Source organism: Symphalangus syndactylus, chromosome 8 (genome assembly GCF_028878055.3).
Source record: "Symphalangus syndactylus isolate Jambi chromosome 8, NHGRI_mSymSyn1-v2.1_pri, whole genome shotgun sequence".
In the NCBI taxonomy this organism is placed as follows: Eukaryota; Metazoa; Chordata; class Mammalia; order Primates; family Hylobatidae; genus Symphalangus; species Symphalangus syndactylus.
Window position 1 is genome coordinate 86,284,669 of NC_072430.2, and position 22,860 is coordinate 86,307,528.

The window sequence follows — 22,860 nt, forward strand, 5'->3', positions numbered from 1 at the left end:
AGACTTGGTTTCCTTTGTTCATATCCACACCACTTTACTGGATTATTGTGAGTATTTGAGATAATATTGTTAAGCATTTACATGGAGGCCACACATGGAAAACAGGCAATGTTTATAAACTCGTTTTTATTTACTAAATGCCAACTGATGCACCACTTAGTCCTGAAAGCTCTGAAGACAGAAGCAGTTTTTTACCTCCTCAAATATACATAGGTGCATTTTATTTGCAACTGGTTACTTTTTTATGTGGCATTCTAGTTATTATGTATAAATTATAGTCTGTGTAGATATCTTCTTTATAAGAATTGAAATTTCTAGAGGAAATATTTCCATATTCATATATGCACCATGCTTCCAGCCAGCAGCTTATGAATAATAGGTATAATAATAAGTAATTCAATCAGTATTTATTTAATGGAGCAAAAAGCACTTTCTTACCAAACTCATATCAATTTTTAAGTTGGTCTCGTTTTGGTTTCCCCCAATTTCTCCAACTTTTCAATGCCTCACTAACTTGAATTGCATAAAACAAACACCAAATGTTGCACAATGTTTTCCCTCAAATATGATTTATTTAGCAATCACATGTAATAAGAAACCCAAAAATACAGCATAATGAAAACACAAGAATTGTAGGTTGTCATGTTAAAAATGAAATAAAAGAGGTTTCGGTTAAATGAAAAGGCATTTAAACTGCAAGATATGTATGTTGGGGAGCTGAGGTTAAAAATGCAAAGCAGGACATTCACGGTGCAACAGCCTAACCTATCAATCCCTCTCTTCAGATGGGCTCAACAGTAATGTTTGCAGAAAGACATGCACAGATAACCTCCACTCTGACTTTCTACTAATTAGTGCTAAGTAGTAGCTGTCTTACAGAGAGGAAAACAAAGGAAGGAATAAATATAAAAGCTTAAAAGAAAAAGAAAAGGAGGGAGTGTAGCAGATAGAAAGAGAGAGATTAGGAAAATAAGTACAGCAGTAGCATGACAATTCTTCTGAAGGAGTAAAACTTTTTTTTTTCTTTTTTTTTCACTCTCTCTGGAAGTTTGGTCACAGTGCTTTATAAGTCGCAGAACCTGGAAAATTAGGTTAAAGCCCATATACAGAAATTGATGAATTCTTTATATTCCTCTACTTTTTAGTAATAAGGTCTTATAGATCTTAAAGTATTAATAGAAACAAAGTGGATATGCTTCCTATGACATTTAAGAAGTAGTATTTCTATTTACTTCTTTGAGAGATTCTATAGCTTTACTGAAAGACAACTGGCTCAAATAGGAACAAGTAATTAGACTCCCCAGATAGATTCTATTTTAAATGCATGATATTTTCTAGCTGGTAAATAGCTTGCTTTAAAAAGACATTAAAAGCAGTAGTTACAGTCTCTCCATAAATAGAAATAAAAAGTCCATTTGAAAGGACAAAAAGTAACCATGATGTACATATCTATAAATGTTTTCCCCAGCACATGATTATAGATCAGTCTTACTCCTTACATTTAAAATATCAATTACATCGTAATGTCTATAATACAATTCAATTATTTAGCTGTGTTTTGCACAAGATTCAGGTGAAACTAAAGCTAAGGATCTATTCACAGAACAATTAAAAGCATTTTATACAGCCTACATCCAAATATATCTTAAATTACAATGATGCATACTAAATATGCATATAGAATATGGCTTACACATTAAAAGAGATCTAAGTTGTGAGTTATAAAATCTCACCACTTAGGCTTAAAAGCTTCCGATTGTACCCTTTTCTAAAATATTGCTTAACATTGTGGAACCCAGGAAGGAAGCAGGTGCAGCAGAAAACTTGTTAGGATGGATGGATCCTCCTTTGCATGATTTAATTGATGGCCACTCTTGATTCTTTCCAGCCAATTTTTACCTTTCACAAAGATAAATTCACTGAAGCTCACAATCATTGCAATGCTTGTACAGTGAAAAGTTACAACATCTAATTGTGCTTGACCTTTCTTGTCCGCTAACAACGCATAAAGGTAGTTTTTCAGCTTTAAGCAAAGGAAGGGCTTTGCACATGCTCAGGCAAAACATGACAAGGAAGCAGGGCCTCTGAGGGCTGCAGTTTGTTTCTGTGTAGTAAAATATAAAAGTCACATCAAATAATGTTATCTGTACAGAAAAGTGTGGGTTTTCATTTTCGTAGACATTTTTGCACACACACACACACAATCTTGTCTCTTATCTCTTGGCTGGTAATATATTTTGTTACATCCTGATGGGATAAACATCCCGCTGGCAAATTTCATTTTCCATTCTAGTGTCTGTCTCCACCAGTGGTTGACGGTCTTGTTATCATGAACTGTAGATAGCATGTGACTTGCTTGTAACTACACCCATGGAGGTAATGCATTCGTGCTTTGAAACCATGGGGATGGACGCAGGCTGGTCCACGGGTTCAGAAAAAGGTTTCACTGCCATTTCCCAGTATGAGAGTTTACAAAGGTGTTCATCAGGTCACCTAGCTGGGGATCTAATGCTCCATTGTTGGATTGTAGCACTGCTCTGATGCTTCAACCAGCTCCTCAGCATCCCACCTGTCATTCTGTTCCCATGCATTTAAAATAAGAAGGACAATCTAAATAGTCTATTCCCCAGCACAACAAAAAATTTTTTTCCATAATTTTGTTTTTGCTTCCTTTTATTTAAGATCTTGAAAAATTTATAGTTATAGCACTCTGTGTAAGACAGTGCAAGGAAGTAAATTTTAAAATATCTCATCTTCTGCACATGTATTGCACAGTCATTATGACAGAGTTCAAAGCAAGAAAAATTAAAAACTGTCTGACTTTTGTCTCACAAATTTCTGTGGCTTGATTGAAGAAGGCCAAATTGTGGAGGAAAGAAAATGGCAGAAGCACTGGCCAAAAACTCCGATAAAAACTTGAGTGTATTTATTTGGCCAGAGTTACTAGCTCAAAATTTATGTTCTTCTTAATTCCTTGTATAGGAGTCAATTAAAATGGCCCAATCCAATTCTATGGTGAAAGAAGAGCCATAGCTTTGTGGAAAGTTGAGAATTTAGGATGTTTTCATGCTGTTTTCATTGTCCTGAAATAAAATCCAAATGAAAATATAGATCAGAGAAGAAAGAGTGGGGAGTGGTTGGGTGCATGCTAGTCAAAGAGTACAAAATTTCAGTTAGGAGGAATCAATTCAAGGGTCTACTGTAAAACATGGTTACTGTAGTTAAAAATCAATGGATCATATTCTTGAAAACTGCTGCTAAGAGAGATTTTAAATGTTCTCCCCACAAAAAGTGATGAGCATGTGAAGTAATGAATATGTTAATCAGCTTGTTTTAGCCATTCCACAATTTCAAAAAAACATATTGCACACCATTTTTATTTGTGAATTTAAAAATAAATAAATAAAAAAAAGAAGAGAAAACATAGAAACTGAAGGTCATCACTTAGTCATACACAGGTATCAATTACTGTGTGGCAATTCACATTGCACTTTACATACCTTGTCAAAAATAAGGGCTTTCTTTTTTAAAAAATTTTTAATTAATTAATTTATTTATTTGATTATTATTTTTTTTTTTGGTGAGACGAGTCTCACTCTGTCGTCCAGGCTGGAGTGTGGTGGTGCGATCTCGGCTCACTGCAAGCTCTGCCTGCCAGGTTCATGCAATTCTCCTGCCTCAGCCTCCGCAGTAGCTGGGACTACAGGCGCCCGCCACCAAGCCTGGTTAACTGTTTGTATTTTTAGTAGACACGGGGTTTCACTGTGTTAGCCAGGATGATCTCAATCTCCTGACCTCGTGATCCACCCACCTCAGCCTCCCAAAGTGCTGGGATTACAGGGGTGAGCCACCGCGCCCATCCTGGCTTTCTTTACTATCTTTCTAATAGATAGTGGTTTTATATCAGTTGGAATTTCTCTTCCTATTTCTGCTCTGGGTGTGTGTGTGTGTGCTTGTATGTGTGTGTGTTCAATTCCAGTAAAAACTCTGGTTCTCTAGATCAGATAGGCACATGGGCCTGTCAGTTAGTGTAAATGAGTTAAGTGGGCCAGTGTGAGTGTAAAACAACTAGATTCACAGGGACTGTAGTCAACTAAAGAACACAAGCCCTGCCTAAAGACATTCCAAAGGATATTTTAAATCAGTGTGAAGGTCCAGGCAAGTCTACTGACTAAATACAGCCCACAAATCATCAATTTTGATCTCTTGTTGGATAGCACACTCAACGTTAAAGAGTAGACACCGGTCGTGATAGGGAACGCTTTCCTCCCAGTGGGTAACAGGTCTGATAGTGGCTTGCTTTGGAAATGCCAGAAGTTCCTGACATATCTTTCAAGAAAGAAAATGTGATAAATGATATGCCATTAGCTTTTTAAATAATAAAGCAGGCTGGGATTATATATCCAACCATTCCATTTTATTTACTTTAATAAACAAAAACATAAAAGAAAAATTTAAGCAAAACAAAACACTTTCATAGACTAAAATCTCTTAGAAATGATGGCGAAATTATACGACAATGTGAAAAGTAGATTTCAAGGACTTTTTTCTTGTGCTAAGTGTAGTGTTGCACATTGATTTATGAAGTCTCAACATGGCACAGATTTAATTACAGCTCAATATTTTCTGGGAAATTGCCTCACAGTGGGACCTACACATTGAGAACAAAGCAGGTAATGGCTTTCAGAGACATGGCCAGGCTGCGATAACATCTACACTTTCTGTGATGGCAGCCAGCAAAGAATTAGCTATCAGTCACAAAGAAGGTGTGCTAAATTTGCAACAGAAACCCTGCAAGCCAAATCTGACCCTCAGACATATTTTTTCTTGTCCACAAAACATTTCAAAAAACTTTGAGCCAATAGGAAAAATTGGAAGAGTTTACATTAAGAACCTTTCTTAATCACTAGAAACAGCTGGCAACACTGGACCCTTACTCTTCCAGAGTAAAAATCTGCCAGAGCCAAAGAGTGGCTGACTGTAGCCTTCAGATTGGGTGTGCTGTGTCCTCTCTGTTTCCAGGACTGATCACTGCCTGTTGTCTCCCAGACACCATGCCTGAGTCATAGTTGCCAATTGTCACCCCTCCTGTTGTTTTTAGACCTTACTCATTTCCCTCATTTAAAAGACCTACTTGTTTTGGGAAGCTGTGTGAATTTCTGTCTGAAGTTTGAGTAAAGATCTTCCAACAATTAAACTTTGCACCAATTAACTTTGACATAATTCCTTTAACATATATTGTAGGACTGTATCAACTCAGCTGCAGCAGAGTTCTATTGAGGTTACATAATTAGTGAACATACAAAATTTATAAGGTGCTACTGAAGACCACATTTCCTGGAAGACTGTGCACCAAAGGCAGGGCTTTCTCAAACTGAGAAGGAAGCTAAATACTTTAATTGGCCTTGACAGAAAAAAAAAATTGCCAAATCGTCTGCTCGGGCTTAAATATTATATTTAGTTTGCGGGGGCCGCACACTGTTCTAGCTTTAGGGTTTTTTTAGTTGAAAAATGCAAAAAGGGGCCGGGCGCAGTGGCTCACGCCTGTAATCCTAGCACTTTGGAAGGCCAAGATGGGTGGATTGCCTGAGCTCAAGAGTTCGAGATCAGCCTGGGCAACACGGTGAAGCCCCGTTTCTACAAAAATACAAAAAAATTAGCCAGGCGTGGGGATGGGCACCTGTAGCCCCAGCTACTTGTGGGCCTGAGGCAGGAGAATTTCTTGAACCTGGGAGGCAGAGGTTGCAGTGAGCTGAGATCGCACCACTGCACTCCAGCCTGGGCAACAGAGCGAGACTCGGTCTCCAAAAAAAAGAAAAATGCAAAAAGGTACTTCATTAACTGCCAACTGAATCTCATCAAAACCTTTTACTGATGAAATGCCAGACTCTTACAGATATATGTATATATATACACACACACATATACATATACATATGTATGCATATAAATTGCCTTAGGTATTTTCATACAATGAATAGTTATTTTTACAAATGTATTGGTAACCTGTTATCTACACACAATTTTTGGAAAATTTTCATAAATATTTAAGATCCATTATCATAATGTCTAGGAAATGCTGATCCTAAAGTTTTGTTTTGGTGCTATGTGATGTATACTGGCTTGAATATGACCTGTAGGAAAAATTCTTAATTTTGTTTTACTTGGTTTTATAAAGATATACACTTGCCAACAAAACCCTTTGTTACTTAAAACATCTATAAATATTCCACTGAACTAGTTTTCCCTAAAACATACCTCCGGGGCTTCACTGTGTATCATGAGGACATAAGGAGTCTTCTAAAATGACCATGGGCTCTAGAGGTAATATATTGATAGTCTGGATAGACAGTAGGGAGAGGAACTGATGTAGTATGTAAAACAATATATTTGTTAAAGACAGAGAGGGGTTTTCATTGCTGAATAGTCACTTTGAACTTGATTTCTTTCCAAGCTTTATATACAATATAGGGATCACACTTACTAACTCTGGAATTGTTGAGAAGATTAAGTGAGATAATATACGCAAGATGTTCACCACAGTGCCTGACACTTATTGTTGCTATTAATGAAACTATTCTTATGAATAAAAGACAGTCTTACAACTAACTGTCTTTGTAACTCAAGAATATTGAGGAAGAAATTATTTTAAAAGCAAATCACATTTTAACACTTTCATATCTAAAGTAACAGCTGTGGAACTAATAATAACAACATGTCTAAGGTTTGGAATGGTACCCTCAGCATTTTCTCTTGCCCCAACCCACCACCCCCACAACAGGATGCCTTATAACACTCGGATTTTGTTCTTTACTTCTTCTTATTTTTAGTAGATATTAAGACACCTCCATTGTAAATACACATCCCTTCTTTCTAACTGCCCATATCTCCGCCATCAGTTTAAGACAGTGGTTCTCAATTTTAGTGGAGAGAAATATCAACAGATTGGCTTATCAAAAATTCAAATTTTCAAGGCATCAATCCCAGAGTTAATAATTTGGTAGACTGAAAACAAGCCCTAGAAGCTGAATTTTTAAAAACAGAACCATAGGCCGGGCACAGTGGCTCACACTTGTAATCCCAGCACTTTGGGAGGCCGAGGCGGGCGGATCAGGAGGTCAGGAGATCGAGACCAATGTGAAACCCCGTCTCTACTAAAAATACAAAAAAATTAGCCGGGCGTGGTGGCAGGTGCCTGTAGTCCCAGCTACTCGGAGAGGCTGAGGCAGGAGAATGGCGTGAACCTGGGAGGCGGAGCTTGCAGTGAGCCGAGATTGAGCCACTGCACTCCAGCTTGGGCAACAGAGCGAGACTCCGTCTCAAAAAAAAAAAAAGAGAACCATAGATGCACATATTCACAGATTTTAACGAACATGATATTTGCTTTATAATATGTACTTGCTTTGTTTTAATTACTGGGTATAAACATATTTTTACATGAAATAAAACAAGAAATCAGTCTAAAACATTTATATTTCTTACATGACGTGGAAAAAGAAATGAGGATTAAACATCCCCGTGAACGTATTTATTATTGTTATTATTATCATTATTTTGAGATGGAGTCTTGCACCATCACCCTGGCTGGAGTATAGTGGCCTGATATCGGCTCGCTGCAACCTTCGCTTCTCAGGTTCAAGCAACTCTCCTACTTCAGCCTCCCAAGTAGCTGGGATTACAGGTGCCTGCCACCACACCCAGCTAATTTTTTATATTTTTAGTAGAGACGGGATTTCACTATGTTGGCCAGGCTGGTCTCAAACTCCTGACCTTGTGATTCGCCCGCCTCAGCCTCGCAAAGTGCTGGAACTACAGGCATGAGCCACTGCGCTGGCCATTTTTTAAATTATTTTTAAAGATTGAAAATTTCAGTCCAGTAAATATAACTTTTGTTGATTAACAAATTAAGAACTATTTGAAAAGGTAAATATTTAAAGTTTACCTGTTAAGATTTTGTCTCAAAGGATTGATGATAGAGATTAAAAAAAAATCTAGGAGGGCATTTAAATAAGATAATTTCATCTATAATGGTATTCTGCAAACCATTTATTTTAGAAGTTAAGTTTGTTGTCTATAAAATAAAATTACCTCTCATGTTTAAAATGACAGAAGTCTTTAAGGTGTTTCGGGCCTATGAATATGTCTCATCATGTTTTTCTTCAGCATTTACTAAGTCTTCTGAGTTCTTATGATCAGGTTCACCTAAAAACATAAGGAAACAAAAGCAAAACAAAATAAAATAAGGCTTTGGAAAAAACTAATAAGTTTAGGAGACGGAAGAACTTTGTAAAATGTTGAAGACTGAATTTTACAATGGATTTTGTGGCACATTTTTTTAAAGATACCAAACATTTTCCTTTTAGCCTGTGGATCTACATAGTATAACAAGCTATCTTCTGTTGGTTCCATAACTTTCTCAAGCTGTGATTTAATCTGAAAATACAGAAATAAAATAAATGAAACATGTTTAAACATCTATTAAATCCCATGTAAAAATCATGTTTTTTTCTGAATATTTTTTAATTGGAACAAATTCCTTTAACTAAACCTTCTAATGATCAATTTTTTTTAACCACACATTGCTTAGTTGCTATGATATTTAAAAATGAGCATGAAAGGATAGTAGTGTTTAAGATACCATCTGTCAAGACAAACTAATCTTGGAATCACTCAGTGTCCATATAAACTTTGAAGAAAAAAATATTAGCATGGAAAAATCTTTCAACATTTCTGGAGAGGTTGTAGAGAATCTATGAAAATAGAAGTATAAAGCAAAATGTATAGATAAGAGTCTTATTACATAAGTAACAAAGTAAACAAAATAAACAGAAATTAATTTTTGAGTCAATTACTTGAAATATCTTGATAGTTCAGGAAATAGTCATATACAACAAAAGGTTCTTTCTGTCTGAAGTTTGAGTAAAGATATTCTAACAATTAAACTTTGCACCAATTAACTTTGTTATAATTCCTTTAACATATATTGTAGCACTGTATCCATTTAGTTGCAGCAGATTTTTGTTGAGGTTATGTAATTAGTGGACATACAGAATTTATAAGGTGCTATTACAAAACAATTTTGTCTTTACAATATGGAGAGTGAGGACTTATCTTCTCAGCCAAGACGAAAATTTCAGGTAGTCTCATGACTTTCCTGATCATTCTTAGAGAACTAAAAACATCCTGTGATCACATTAAGTTGCCAAAATCTCAATAGAAGGTCTGGTCTCATGTAATACACATCGTCAAACAAAGATAAGACTCCTTTCCCACCTTGTGTTTGTTACAGAACCCAGAAATGGTGCCTGTGTGTGTGGAGGGGGGTGGGGTGTGTATGGTTGATGTTTCTCTCATTTCTTGTTTGCTTTCCCTCCACTGGCTACTTTGGACTCGTGAGCAGGGGAGAGAAGAAGGCTAAGAGGAGCAGCAGTGTTGTAGGATGGCTTTGCACTCACTAGACCTGGCAGGCGTTTACAGCTGCCTTTATTTTCTGTGAGCACAGTCATGGGCTCTTAACAGAATTCTTGCCAAGGACCATGGCTTTTTACCAGGTTGGTAAGACCCATGAATCTCTGGCTTCTTTACAATGTCCACAGCCCCTGGAAATTTGCTGGTACATTTCCAGCTTCTGTCTGCTGAGGTCCCATCAACTTTCCAAATGTGGGTGGGTACATTTGGTTCACATGACACACTCTTGAGTCATTTGTTTCCATGAATGACTGCAAGAAAAGCTGAAATCTACACAGCCTTCTCTCCTTTGGCTCACCTGCCACCATTTGACTCTTTAGATCTCTCAGGTAGGAACTAGATTCCATTCTCAATATGCTCTTAACTTCAATCTCTCCAAGAGTCTTGGTGAAGTTCTCCTCCCTTGATTTGAGGTGAAGAAGGACGCATTTCTACCCTTTTCCCAATAGCAGAGAAGTCTTTAAAGAAATCGTCCTCCTAAATCTTTTTTTTTCAAGCTCAGTAACCTGATCTTTTCATTTGTTTGAAATTGGGAAAGGGTTTTATGCATCTTATTAGTGAGTTTTGAATTTCTTTGAAATTCTTGTCTCAAAAATCAGGTTTTTTTTTTCTGACATTTATCATGTTAGAGTCTTGGTTTAAATTCTGATGTAATATTCTGTTACTTAAGACTAGATTAGAACAGAACAAAACAGTCTAGAATAGAACATAGTAAAAAGAACAGACTAAATTACAAGAAAGAAATAGAAGTAATTAACTAATTCACTGGTTCTCAAAATTTTTTAGAGAACTTTTTATAATGGGTAAAGGCCATTACTAAGGCCATCCACCACCAAATTATTTATCTTATTTCTAGTGGATAAAGAAATCAGCAGTAATAAAAGAGTAAAAGAAAAAGAAAGTAATCAAATGGTAACAAGGCAGCAATTATAAAAAATAACAAATCCTCAAATGATACACATATTTACCCAATAATAATTCTGTACATGTGATTAGCAACAATTAAAAACTATGATGAACTCAAGATGAGAGTTTTGTAGCACTGAAAAAGGGTCTTCCTTGAAAACTAAAATTCCAGCTCTTTTCAGGAGTAGACACACAATTGCCGAGGAATTTCATGACAGCCAGATAGCAGAGTCCTCAGCAAATCCAAATTACATTATTTTAGTTGATAAATCTTTAGTTGTAGATGCCTTTACAATTAACTTGGGCAATACTATTTGTTAGTGACTCTTAGTACTTCATAAAAAAGAAAGTCATTCTGACATATTATTCTCCCATGAAGAGGAAATAATTTGCATTTTCAATCCATTAAAGATCATCTTAGATGACCTTTCTGGCCCAAGAGTGTACCATATAAAGGCTTTGAGAAACACCCATATACCAAGGTTCCAAATGGTTTTGAATCTTAGGCCCCTCTTGTAGTCTGGTGAAGCCTATGGCTAGCTTTTCAAAGTACAATTTATAAATAAAATAAAATATACATGATTACTAAGATACAGTTACTAAAATACAGTTATCAACATATTTAAGTAAACCTAGTGATGTGCTATAGTGTTATATATGCTTCATTAATGCATTAAATTAAAAGGTCTAAAACCAAACACTGCATGTTCTCACTCATAGGTGGGAACTGAACAATGAGAACACATGGACACAGGAAGGGGAACATCACACTCCAGGGACTGTTGTAGGGTGGGGGGGTGGGGGAGGGACCGCATTAGGAGATATACCTAATGCTAAATGACGAGTTAATGGGTGCAGCACACCAACACGGCACATGGATACATATGTAACAAACCAGCACATTGTGCACATGTATCCTAAAACTTAAAGTATAATAATAATAATAGAAAAGGTCTAATTGAAGGTCTACCTATGTAGTTTTGAAATAATGATATAAAATGATACTTCAAGGTTGCTACACTAAATATGTGTATAATAAGTATACAATAAATACATATACAGTTCCATTGATGACAAAAATGCCATAAATGTTGATGTGTATTCTTTCCTACAAATGAAGAAAATGATAAATTTCAGTTAAAGACTAGTAAAAAGAAATCCCTCTCTAAGTATTCTGACCCTCTCTATATAACCCTGGATTAAAACTTGATCTAGTCTAACTTCATTTTTCAGGCAAGAAATAGGCCCAGAATATCAGTTGACTTTCTACAATGCAGATCATAAATAGATAACCTGAAGTCAAGACGGTTGGCTTTTAATTCACTGGTACTTCAAGAAGACCAGTAGCGTCACCTTTGAATTTCATTTTATTGAAAGGATTTGCAACGTCATATATATAGAAAGCTGCTCATTAGGAATGAATGCAAGTGGCCTGCTCAAAGAAATTGCATATAAACTTGTTTGTCAGCCAGGAAAACAAGTGAAAATAAAGGAACATCAATAATTCTGTTCATTTCAAAGAGTTTTAGGTGTTCATCTCAACCAGTTTCAAAAGTTCAAATCTACCAAAGTAATTTGTAAAATGATAGAAATTTTATGGGTTTGCTTTGTAAATAGAGTCTCAATTCTTCAAGGAGCAGGGAGGGGATAGTTGTTATAGGAGAGACAGACTTACCAAAACCGACAGAAATCCTCTAAATTTAGCTAATCTAGGCTTTTAGATTGCAATTTGAGCTCACTTTTACCATATTAGAATCATAATGTGTTAGACTCCTGGTGCTGTGAATAAGACTTGCAGGGAATTACACCAAACACACTATCAAGTGGACATTAGAGACTTTTGTCCTCCAGTCAGGGTCTCACTAACTATCTGAGAAATAACCTGTTAGGATAAATTATTATACAATTGAAAATATACCAGTAATAATCAATACTTTGTGAACACCAACTAGGTGGCAGACACTATTCTAAGTGCTTCACTCACCTCACTTCCCTGAATCCTCACAGCAAACTTATTATTATTTTTTGAGACAAGGTTTTGCTCTTGTTGTCCAGGCTGGAGTGCAATGGTGCGATCTCAGCCCATTGCAACCTCCACTTCCTGGGTTCAAACGATTCTCCTGCTTCAGCCTCCCAAGTAGCTGGGACTATAGGCATCTGCCACCACAGGCATCTGCCACCACACCCAGCTAATTTTTTTGTTTTTTGTTTTTTTTCATTTTTCATACACACGGGTTTCACCATTTTGGCCAAGCTGATCTTGAACTCCTGACCTTCAGGTGATCCACCTGCCTTGGCCTCCCAAAGTGCTGGGATTACAGGTGTGAGCCACCATGCCCGGCCCCCCTCACAGCAATCTTATAAAGTAAGGTTGAACAATTGTGGAATCTGAGACATAACTTGAAAGCTATCTGCCCAAAGTCTTAAAGCCAGCAAGGGGCTGGATCCCTCTGACAAAGGACAACCAGAATCTTGGCCTCTAGTTTGACTGTTTCCCAAGCTACAATCATGAGTAACCTACCCTCACCAATTCTGCCATATTCATATGCCACCTATCCTCTCACTTACCTAATATTTTTCTTTAAATAGACTTTAAATATACTCCTTTAAAAAATTAGTTTTGTTCTCAATAGTAATTTTCCTACCACAGAAATAAATTTGTTGTTCTTTTTGTATTTTTCTAATACCTCAAATCCATAATTAAAAGACCATTTCTCATGTAGATATAAAAAACAAAATGATTTAATAGCTTATTTTGTACTCGTTATTTTTTACTTATCTAGCCCAACAATCCCTGCGTGTAAGTGGGAAAATCATCGTTATGATTTTCATTTTAGAGATGAGAAACACATGATTAGAGGGGTAACTGACTATTCCATTGCAAAATAGCCTAGGTGAATTTGGGAGACAGAATCACAAGCTATTCCTCAGAGCAATGCCCCAGTTAATTTTTTAAATTTAACAGCAGTAATAAATGGTGTTTGAAAAATAGCGGCCGGGCACGGTGGCTCACGCTTGTAATCCCAGCACTTTGGGAGGCGGAGGCGGGTGGATCACGAGGTCAGGAGATCAAGACCACGGTGAAACCCCGTCTCTACTAAAAATACTAAAAAATTAGCCGGGCGTGGTGGCGGGCGCCTGTAGTCCCAGCTACTCAGAGAGGCTGAAGCAGGAGAATGGCGTGAACCCGGGAGGCGGAGCTTGCAGTGAGCCGAGATCGCGCCACTGCACTCCAGCCTGGGCGACAGAGCGACACTCTGTCTCAAAAAAAAAAAAAAAAATACCACGAAATTGGTTTGTGCAGTCTTTTCAACAGAAATACTAGCTCTGAGTAACACTGCATTCTTATTTTTTCATGAGAAGAATATTACCTTTGCTATGTATAATAGTATTTCCTTAAGCAGGCACATCTCTAAGTTGCTTCAGTTTTACTTTTAGACAATTTATATAGTTTATGTTGCAGATAACTAGAATAAATTGGTGATCAAAGATTAAAGTTACAGTCATTGGAGAAATGTAATGTAGGATAAATCAGATATTCTGATTTTAATTGGTGTTTTGGCATCCATATAATGTAGTTTGCCTTACATGCTGGGAAAAAGAAATCTATTTTAATACCAGGGGAAATACTTTCCCTATTTTTTTTTCCTTTTTTTTTTTTTTTTTTTTTTTTGACATGGAGTCTCGCTCTTGTTGCCCAGGCTGGAGTGCTATGGCACGATCTTGGCTCACTGCAACCTCTGCCTCCCAGGTTCAAGTGATTCTCCTGCCTCACCCTCCGAAGTAGCTGGGATTACAGGCACCTGCCACCACGCCCAGCTAATTTTTGTATTTTTAGTAGAGACGGGGTTTCGCCATGATGGCCAGGCTGGTCTGGGACTCCTGACCTCAGGTGATCCACCCACCTCAGCCTCCCAAAGACCTGGGATTACAGGCATCAGCCACTGTGCCCAGCCTATTTTTTTCCTCTTAATTTTAATGCATTTGGAGAAGAAGCAGTTGTATGTGTTCTTTTACTTTGCAGTATGCGTGAAGGCAACAGTAAGAGAAAAGAGGACTGTACACTAGGCAGAAGAAAGAGAAGGCTGTGAAAACATAATTCCACTTAATTCCCAAATGTGCTAGCTCCAACCATCTACAATTAGAGAAAGTAATACCTTAAAGTGTTACATAAGATGCAAATCAAGAAATAGGTAAATTACGTATTGGTTCATTAAAGAAAAATAGAAACATCTGATTTTGAGGAAAATACAACAATTTACTTTAGCAAGCTTTAGACTTGCACCCAATGTCTATGTGCTAGGCATCTAGATATCTAGGGAGTTTTACAGGTGATCTATGGAAAATGAAAAATTTATATGTATGTTCATCTGCAAATCAGTGAAATTATACTCAACTTGGGGAAGCTAATACCTTGTCAGATAGCCAGAAATCTTAGTGCTTAAGTTACACTGAAATAGTTTAACAATGTGGGAGGTAGTTCAGCTGGCTCCTTGAAAGAGTTGTCTAAAATTGGGTCTAAAGATTGTATATGTTTTGTTGGCACACAGGTAGGAGTATGCTCTTAGCGAAGGGATAAGGAGGTAAGGTGGAGTCTGAGCAAAGGCAGGTGGTTGAAAAGAAAAATGATACGCCAGGAAAGAAATGAAGCCCAGTTGAGAAAACTACTGTGAGCTCCTACCCACTGGTTGAAGCAATCATTTCTCCATCAGAGTGTCATTCTTTTAGAGGAAGGCTCTGACACCTATTAAAATGTTATTATCCCTAGAAGGAACTTTGTGACCGAATCGCAGATCTTCTTAAAAGAAAGCAGGCTCTGAGAGCAGGGAGATGATAAGAATGCACAGGCATTGATTGAAGGTAGAGAAGTTGGGGGTGGCAATGGAGAGAGAAGCTCTGGAGTGGTGAAGTTAAGACCATTCAAATCACACTTTATCTCTTGTAAAGAGTAGCAGGAATCAGCCATGGAAATGATCAGATTTGGCTCGTAGAGGCAAGTTGATGTGAAAGGCAACATGGGGCTGCTCTGATTTCTCAATTAGGATGAAAAATGGGATGAGAATTGAGTCTGATGTTGGAGATACTGAAGGGTAGGAGGTTTGGAGGCAGGTAAGGGATGAGAAATTACTTAATGGGTACAATGTACACTATTCCGGTGATGGCTGCACTTGAGTGTGAGAGATGTGCCAAAAATTCACATATTCTTTATCTTTATAAATAGGACAAATTAACTGTAGAATATTGATTTTAACTATCTACCTAAGTGAGTTTCAAAAGCTAAAACTTGGAAAAAATAATTTGTAAAATGATGCAAACATTTTGGCTTTCCTTTAAATAATCTGAATAAACTATTCTGGTTGATTGAGTTTTCTTTGTAAAGCTGGATTAAGAAAACAAACAAACAACAACAACAACAAAACAAACTTCAATTGCCTTTAGTAAAAATGTCAATACGTAAGTCCATTTCTGTGCCTGGAGAATGCTGAATATGATTGAATTTGTTTTGATGATGACAATCACGTAAAAACAAAAACAAAAAATCCTGAGGTACATTGTTCTAAACATAAACCATTAATTTTCACTCTCCTATACATGTACACTAGATATATACGTGTCAAATAAACATGTATCATTCATCCTTATTATGAACGGCTCTAGGAAGTTGATATGGTTTGGCTATTTCCCCACCCATATCGCACCTTGAACTTAATAATCCCCACGTGTGAAGGGCAGGTCCAGGTGAAAATAATTGAATCATGGGGGCAGTTTCCCCATACTGTTCTCATGGTAGTGAGTAAGTCTCACGAGATCTGATGGTTTAATAAATGGGAGGTCTCCTGCCTCTTGCCTCTCTTGTCTGCCACCATGTGAGCCATGCCTTTGCTTCTCCTTTGCCTTCTGCCATGATTGTGATGCCTCCTCAGACATGTGGAGCCGTGAGTCCGTTAAACCTCTTTCTTTTATAAATTACCCAGTCTCAAGTATGTCTTTATTAGCAGTGTGAGAACAGACTACAGAAATCATTTAAAAATCAATTCTTGCCGGGCGCGGTGGCTCACGCTTGTAATCCCAGCACTTTGGGAGGCCGAGGCAGGCGGATCACGAGGTCAGGAGATCGAGACCACGGTGAAACCCCGTCTTTACTAAAAATACAAAAAATTAGCCGGGCGTGGTGGCGGGCGCCTGTAGTCCCAGCTACTCGGAGAGGCTGAGGCAGGAGAATGGCGTGAACCCGGGAGGCGGAGCTTGCAGTGAGCCGAGATCACTCCACTGCACTCCAGCCTGGGCGACAGAGCGAGACTCTGTCTCAAAAAAAAAAAAAAAAGAAAAATACCACGAAATTGGTTTGTGCAGTCTTTTCAACAGAAATACTAGCTCTGAGTAACACTGCATTCTTATTTTTTCATGAGAAGAATATTACCTTTGCTATGTATAATAGTATTTCCTTAAGCAGGCACATCTCTAAGTTGCTTCAGTTTTACTTTTAGACAATTTATATAGTTTATGTTGCAGATAACTAGAATAAATTGGTGATCAAAGATTAAAGTTACAGTCATTGGAGAAATGTAATGTAGGATAAATCAGATATTCTGATTTTAATTGGTGTTTTGGCATCCATATAATGTAGTTTGCCTTACATGCTGGGAAAAAGAAATCTATTTTAATACCAGGGGAAATACTTTCCTTATTTTTTTTTCCTTTTTTTTTTTTTTTTGACATGGAGTCTCGCTCTTGTTGCCCAGGCTGGAGTGCAATGGCACGATCTTGGCTCACTGCAACCTCTGCCTCCCAGGTTCAAGTGATTCTCCTGCCTCACCCTCCGAAGTAGCTGGGATTACAGGCACCTGCCACCACGCCCAGCTAATTTTTGTATTTTTAGTAGAGACGGGGTTTCGCCATGATGGCCAGGCTGGTCTGGGACTCCTGACCTCAGGTGATCCACCCACCTCAGCCTCCCAAAGAACTGGGATTACAGGCATCAGCCACTGTGCCCAGCCTATTTTTTTCCTCTTAATTTTAATGCATTTGGAGAAGAAGCAGTTGTATGTGTTCTTTTACTTTGCAGTATGCGTGAAGGCAACAGTAACAGAAAAGAGGACTGTACACTAGGCAGAAGAAAGAGAAGGCTGTGAAAACAAAATTCCACTTAATTCCCAAATGTGCTAGCTCCAACCCTTTACAATTAGAGAAAGTAATACCTTAAAGTGTTACATAAGATACAAATCAAGAAATAGGTAAATTACATATTGGTTCATTAAAGAAAAATAGAAACATCTGATTTTGAGGAAGATACAACAATTTAGCAAGCTTTAGACTTACACCCAATGTCTATGTGCTAGGCATCTAGATATCTAGGGAGTTTTACAGGTGATCTATGGAAAATGAAAAATTTATATGTATATTCATCTGCAACTCAGTGAAATTATGCTCAACTTGGGGAAGCTAATACCTTGTCAGATAGCCAGAAATCTTAGTGCTTAAGTTACACTGAAATAGTTTAGCAATGTGGGAGGTAGTTCAGCTGGCTCCTTGAAAGAGTTGTCTAAAATTAGGTCTAAAGGTTGTATATGTTTTGTTGGCACACAGGTAGGAGTATGCTCTTAGCGAAGGGATGAGGAGGTAAGGTGGAGTCTGAGCAAAGGCAGGGGGTTGAAAAGAAAAATGATACGCCAGGAAAGAAATGAAGCCCAGTTGAGAAAACTACTGTGAGCTCCTACCCACTGGTTGAAGCAATTATTTATTTCTCCATCAGAGTGTCATTCTTTTAGAGGAAGGCTCTGACACCTATTAAAATGTTATTATCCCTAGAAGGAACTTTGTGACTGAATCGCAGATCTTCTTAAAAGAAAGCAGGCTCTGAGAGCAGGGAGATGATAAGAATGCACAGGCATTGATTGAAGGTAGAGAAGTTGGGGGTGGCAATGGAGAGAGAAGCTCTGGAGTGGTGAAGTTAAGACCATTCAAATCACACTTTATCTCTTGTAAAGAGTAGCAGGAATCAGCCATGGAAATGATCAGATTTGGCTCGTAGATGCACGTTGATGTGAAAGGCAACATGGGGCTGCTCTGATTTCTCAATTAGGATGAAAAATGGGATGAGAATTGAGTCTGATGTTGGAGATACTGAAGGGTAGGAGGTTTGGAGGCAGGTAAGGGATGAGAAATTACTTAATGGGTACAATGTACACTATTCCGGTGATGGCTGCACTTGAGTGTGAGAGATGTGCCAAAAATTCACATATTCTTTATCTTTATAAATAGGACAAATTAACTGTAGAATATTGATTTTAACTATCTACCTAAGTGAGTTTCAAAAGCTAAAACTTGGAAAAAATAATTTGTAAAATGATGCAAACATTTTGGCTTTCCTTTAAATAATCTGAATAAACTATTCTGGTTGATTGAGTTTTCTTTGTAAAGCTGGATTAAGAAAACAAACAAACAACAACAACAACAAAACAAACTTCAAGTGCCTTTAGTAAAAATGTCAATACATAAATCCATTTCTGTGCCTGAATAGAGAATGCTGAATATGATTGAATTTGTTTTGATGATGATAATCATGTAAAAACAAAAACAAAAAATCCTGAGGTACCTTGTTCTAAACATAAACCATTAATTTTCACTCTCCTATACATGTACACTAGATATATATGTGTCAAATAAACATGTATCATTCATCCTTATTATGAACGGCTCTAGGAAGTTGATATGGTTTGGCTATTTCCCCACCCATATCTCACCTTGAACTTAATAATCCCCACGTGTGAAGGGCAGGTCCAGGTGAAAATAATTGAATCATGGGGCAGTTTCCCCATACTGTTCTCATGGTAGTGAGTAAGTCTCACGAGATCTGATGGTTTAGTAAATGGGAGGTCTCCTGCCTCTTGCCTCTCTTGTCTGCCACCACGTGAGCCATGCCTTTGCTTCTCCTTTGCCTTCTGCCATGATTGTGATGCCTCCTCAGACATGTGGAGCCGTGAGTCCATTAAACCTCTTTCTTTTATAAATTACCCAGTCTCTAGTATGTCTTTATTAGCAGTGTGAGAACAGACTACAGAAATCATTTAAAAATCAATTCTTAAATTTTCTGGTTTGTTACCATTTCTCAATACAAGTTAAAAAATTAATTGAGGGATCTACTTTCAAAGTGGAATTTTATAACATGATACTACTGCTAATAAATTATTTTTCAAGTTGCTCAACTTTAAGAATGTCAGAAAAATTCATATTATGTAATTTTATGTAATTATCTGAAATCTCTAACCTATAATTTTTCATTGTTCTCTCCTTTTTTTAAATGGGCCCAAACATGAATATAAAAAATATATCAAATTTTAATTCTGCTTTTTTTTTTTTTTTTAAGACAGGGTCCCACTCTGGTTACCCAGGCTGGAGTGCAATGGTGCCATCATGGCTCACTGCAGCCTCCACCTCCTGGGCTCAGTTGATCCTCCCAACTTCAGACTCCCAAGTAGCTGGAACTACACAAGCATACCACCATGCCCAGGTACTTTTTTATATTTTTTGTAGAGATGGGGTTTTGTCATGTTGCCCAGGCTGGTCTTGAATTCCTGGACTCAAGCAATCTTCTCGTCTCGGCCTCCAAAAGTGTTGGGATTACAGGCATGAGCCACCATGTCCAGCTGGGAAATTCTGGCTCTTTATGCAATAACCTTAAAATGATGCAATACACAACCACATTTATATTTTAAATTCTTCTGACTAAATATGGACTAGATATATACATATAGGATAAACATGTATAATTCATCTTTATAATGAATGGCTCTAGGAAATTGATATGGTTTGGCTGTGTCGCCACCTATATCTCACCTTGAACTATAATAATCCGCACGTGTTAGCCAGGTGCAGTGGCTCACGCCTGTAATCCCAGCACTTTGGGAGGCCAAGGTGGGTAGATCACCTGAGGCCAGGAGTTTGAGACCAGCCTGACCAACATGGAGAAACCCCGTCTCTACTAAAAATACAGAAGATTAGCTGGGTGTTGTGGCGCATGCCTCTAATCCCAGCTACTGGGGAGGCTGAGGCAGGATAATTGCTTGAACCCGGGAGGCAGAGGTTGCAGTGAGCCGAGATGGCACCATTGCACTCCAGCCCGGGCAAGAAGAGAGAAACTCCGTCTCAATAATAATAATAATCCCCACGTCTCAAGGGCGGGGCCAGGTGAAGATAATTGAATCATGGTTGCAGTTTCTCCCATGCTGTTCTCGTGGTAGTGAATAAATCTCATGAGATTCGATGGTTTTATAAATGGGAGCTCCCCTGCACAAGCTCTCTTGCCTGCTGCCATGTAAGCCATGACTTTGCCATAATTGGGAGGCCTCACCAGCCATATCAATAATCTGTCTATATGTATTTTAGCATGAATTGTTACTATAGCTCAAATTATCTAATCATAAGTATATGTGCAGCAAATAGCATAAGAACATAACTTAGTAAGGAGGAATAAGTTAAGTTTATAATTAAGAACAATATTAGTAGCAACAGTAAAAACAATAGTAAACATTCAGAAAATGCTTACTATGTACCAAGCACTGTGCTTAGTGCTTCACATATTTTATTATCTTATCCTTTCAACATTTTTTTTTTATTTAACCAAGGTCATGCACCATCTAAGTGACAGGGCTGGGCTTTCAACCCCAGAGCCATGAATTTTATTACTAAGTTGAAGAGTTTGGTAACACAGTGCTAAGGCCCTGACTCAAAGGGGAAAGTATCTATTGATTGGAAAGGGTGGGAGCATCCCTAGTCATCTGGAAAAGCACAACAGTGAAGTTTCCAGTTGGGAAATGTGGAGTAAACATGACATTTTTAATCTTCCTTCTCTGACAAGCTACTAGGATTTGAAATTCAGTTCTTCAGGGGTGGCTGAGTAGTGTGGTAGTAAGAAGTGTGAGCAGCATTTGTAAGAAATAAGATTATCTTTTTACTACTATTCTCTGCGATAAAACCAGCAGTAGAAGATAATCTAAAAAGAATCCAGTAGCAAGGCCTGCACAAGTCCTATACCCTTGGGGATTTCAAAGTAAAGGGCTGCTAATACCATAAAGGAGAAATAATACATAGGGACTCCAAGAATAATGAGAAGTTATTTTATTTAAAATCCAGTATAAATATATAACTGAAGTAAGTATCTATGCTTAAAAAAATCAAAAGATGTAGAGAAGCACAAACCCTGTTCTCATTTTTGTTTTGATGAATTTTTTATTTTTTTATTTTATTATTATTATTATTATTTTTCTTTTTTTGAGACAGAGTCTTGCTCTGTCACCCAGGCTGGAGTACAGTGGTGCGATCTCGGCTCACTGCAACCTCCAGCTCCTGGGTTCAATTGATTCTTCTAGCTCAGCCTTCCCAGTAGCTGGGATTACAGGCACACACCACCATGTCTGGCTAATTTTTGTATTTTTAGTAGAGACAGGATTTCACCATGTTGGCCAGGCTGGTCTCAAACTCCTGACCTCAGGTGATCCACCTGCCTTGGCCTTCCGAAGTGCTGGGATTACAGGTGTGAGTCACTGCGACCAGCCTATTTTGATGAACTGTGGCTCTCCATCCTGAAACACCATGGCTAAGCATCCATTGTAGATCTTAAAAGATCTCAAATTGTGCACACTTTGCATATTCAAACATAGCAAGAGCTATGAACTGTCTCTAACCGAGACTGCAAATATCACAAGTTTTTATAGACTCTAAGACCCAATTTTAGTGTTTATAATCAACAAACTCTTCAATGGAGGGGGCACTTCTTTGTATGAGTTTCCACCTAGGGAGGATGCAAGAAGAGTCAGGAAAGTAAGTTTCCTTTGATTTTTTTCTCATGGAGACTAAACCCATTTACAATCTTTACCAGCCTAAATAATATTGACCATGTAAGTATCTGTTACAGAAGAACAAGTCATCAAATGCTGGTGGTAGGTATAATCCAAAATTCTAGGAGTCTATAGATATCCCTGATGATATTTTGTAAACACTGTTCAACAAATTTGTAAATTGAGTTGAATTGGAGCTACCAAATGCCCCCAGAAATAAATGTTTTTCCATCCATCTTTTAGCTTGAAGCCACCAAATCTTTTAACTCCAAGAGGCTTTAGAGAGTTGGTAGTAGCTATGTTGATTGGGCCTAAGAATCAGCCAAGATAGAAATCAATTCCACATATTCAGCTATGCTTTAACCTGGGGTGAGAAAGGCTCTTGGGTTCTTACAAAAGTTTTCCATGTTATTTCTTTCTCTGTTATGTACATGTCGATACCTAACTTTGGCTGGCTATGATGGGGGGTTATTTGATGGGATATGTGGAGAGAGCTAGCTTCATCTACTTATAGTCTGTGAATGTAGTGGTGGAAGAAATTGCCTCCCTTGGATGTATATGCAAGTTGCTCCTATTGAAGTAAACTTGTAAATTCATGCTTTAATATAAAAGCACTTTAAGCAATTTTCAGTCAGGATTATGGGAAGCG

At 37.7% G+C, this 22,860-nt stretch overlaps 1 protein-coding gene across 3 annotated transcripts in view; it reads right to left on the reverse strand.

Annotated features, from left to right (window-relative positions):
* Positions 1-552: 552 nt before the first annotated feature.
* The window catches only part of PDE1A (phosphodiesterase 1A), a 481,643-nt gene continuing 459,335 nt past the window's right edge, over positions 553-22,860 (reverse strand). For all 3 annotated transcript variants that reach the window (XM_055289921.1, XM_055289924.2, XM_055289928.2), the window contains 2 exons: positions 8,089-8,202; positions 553-3,083 (listed from right to left, as the gene is read on the reverse strand). In XM_055289921.1, the coding sequence (XP_055145896.1) occupies positions 8,132-8,202 (71 nt within the window). In that variant the 3' untranslated portion in view covers positions 553-3,083; positions 8,089-8,131. The remainder of the gene's footprint in view (positions 3,084-8,088; positions 8,203-22,860) is intronic.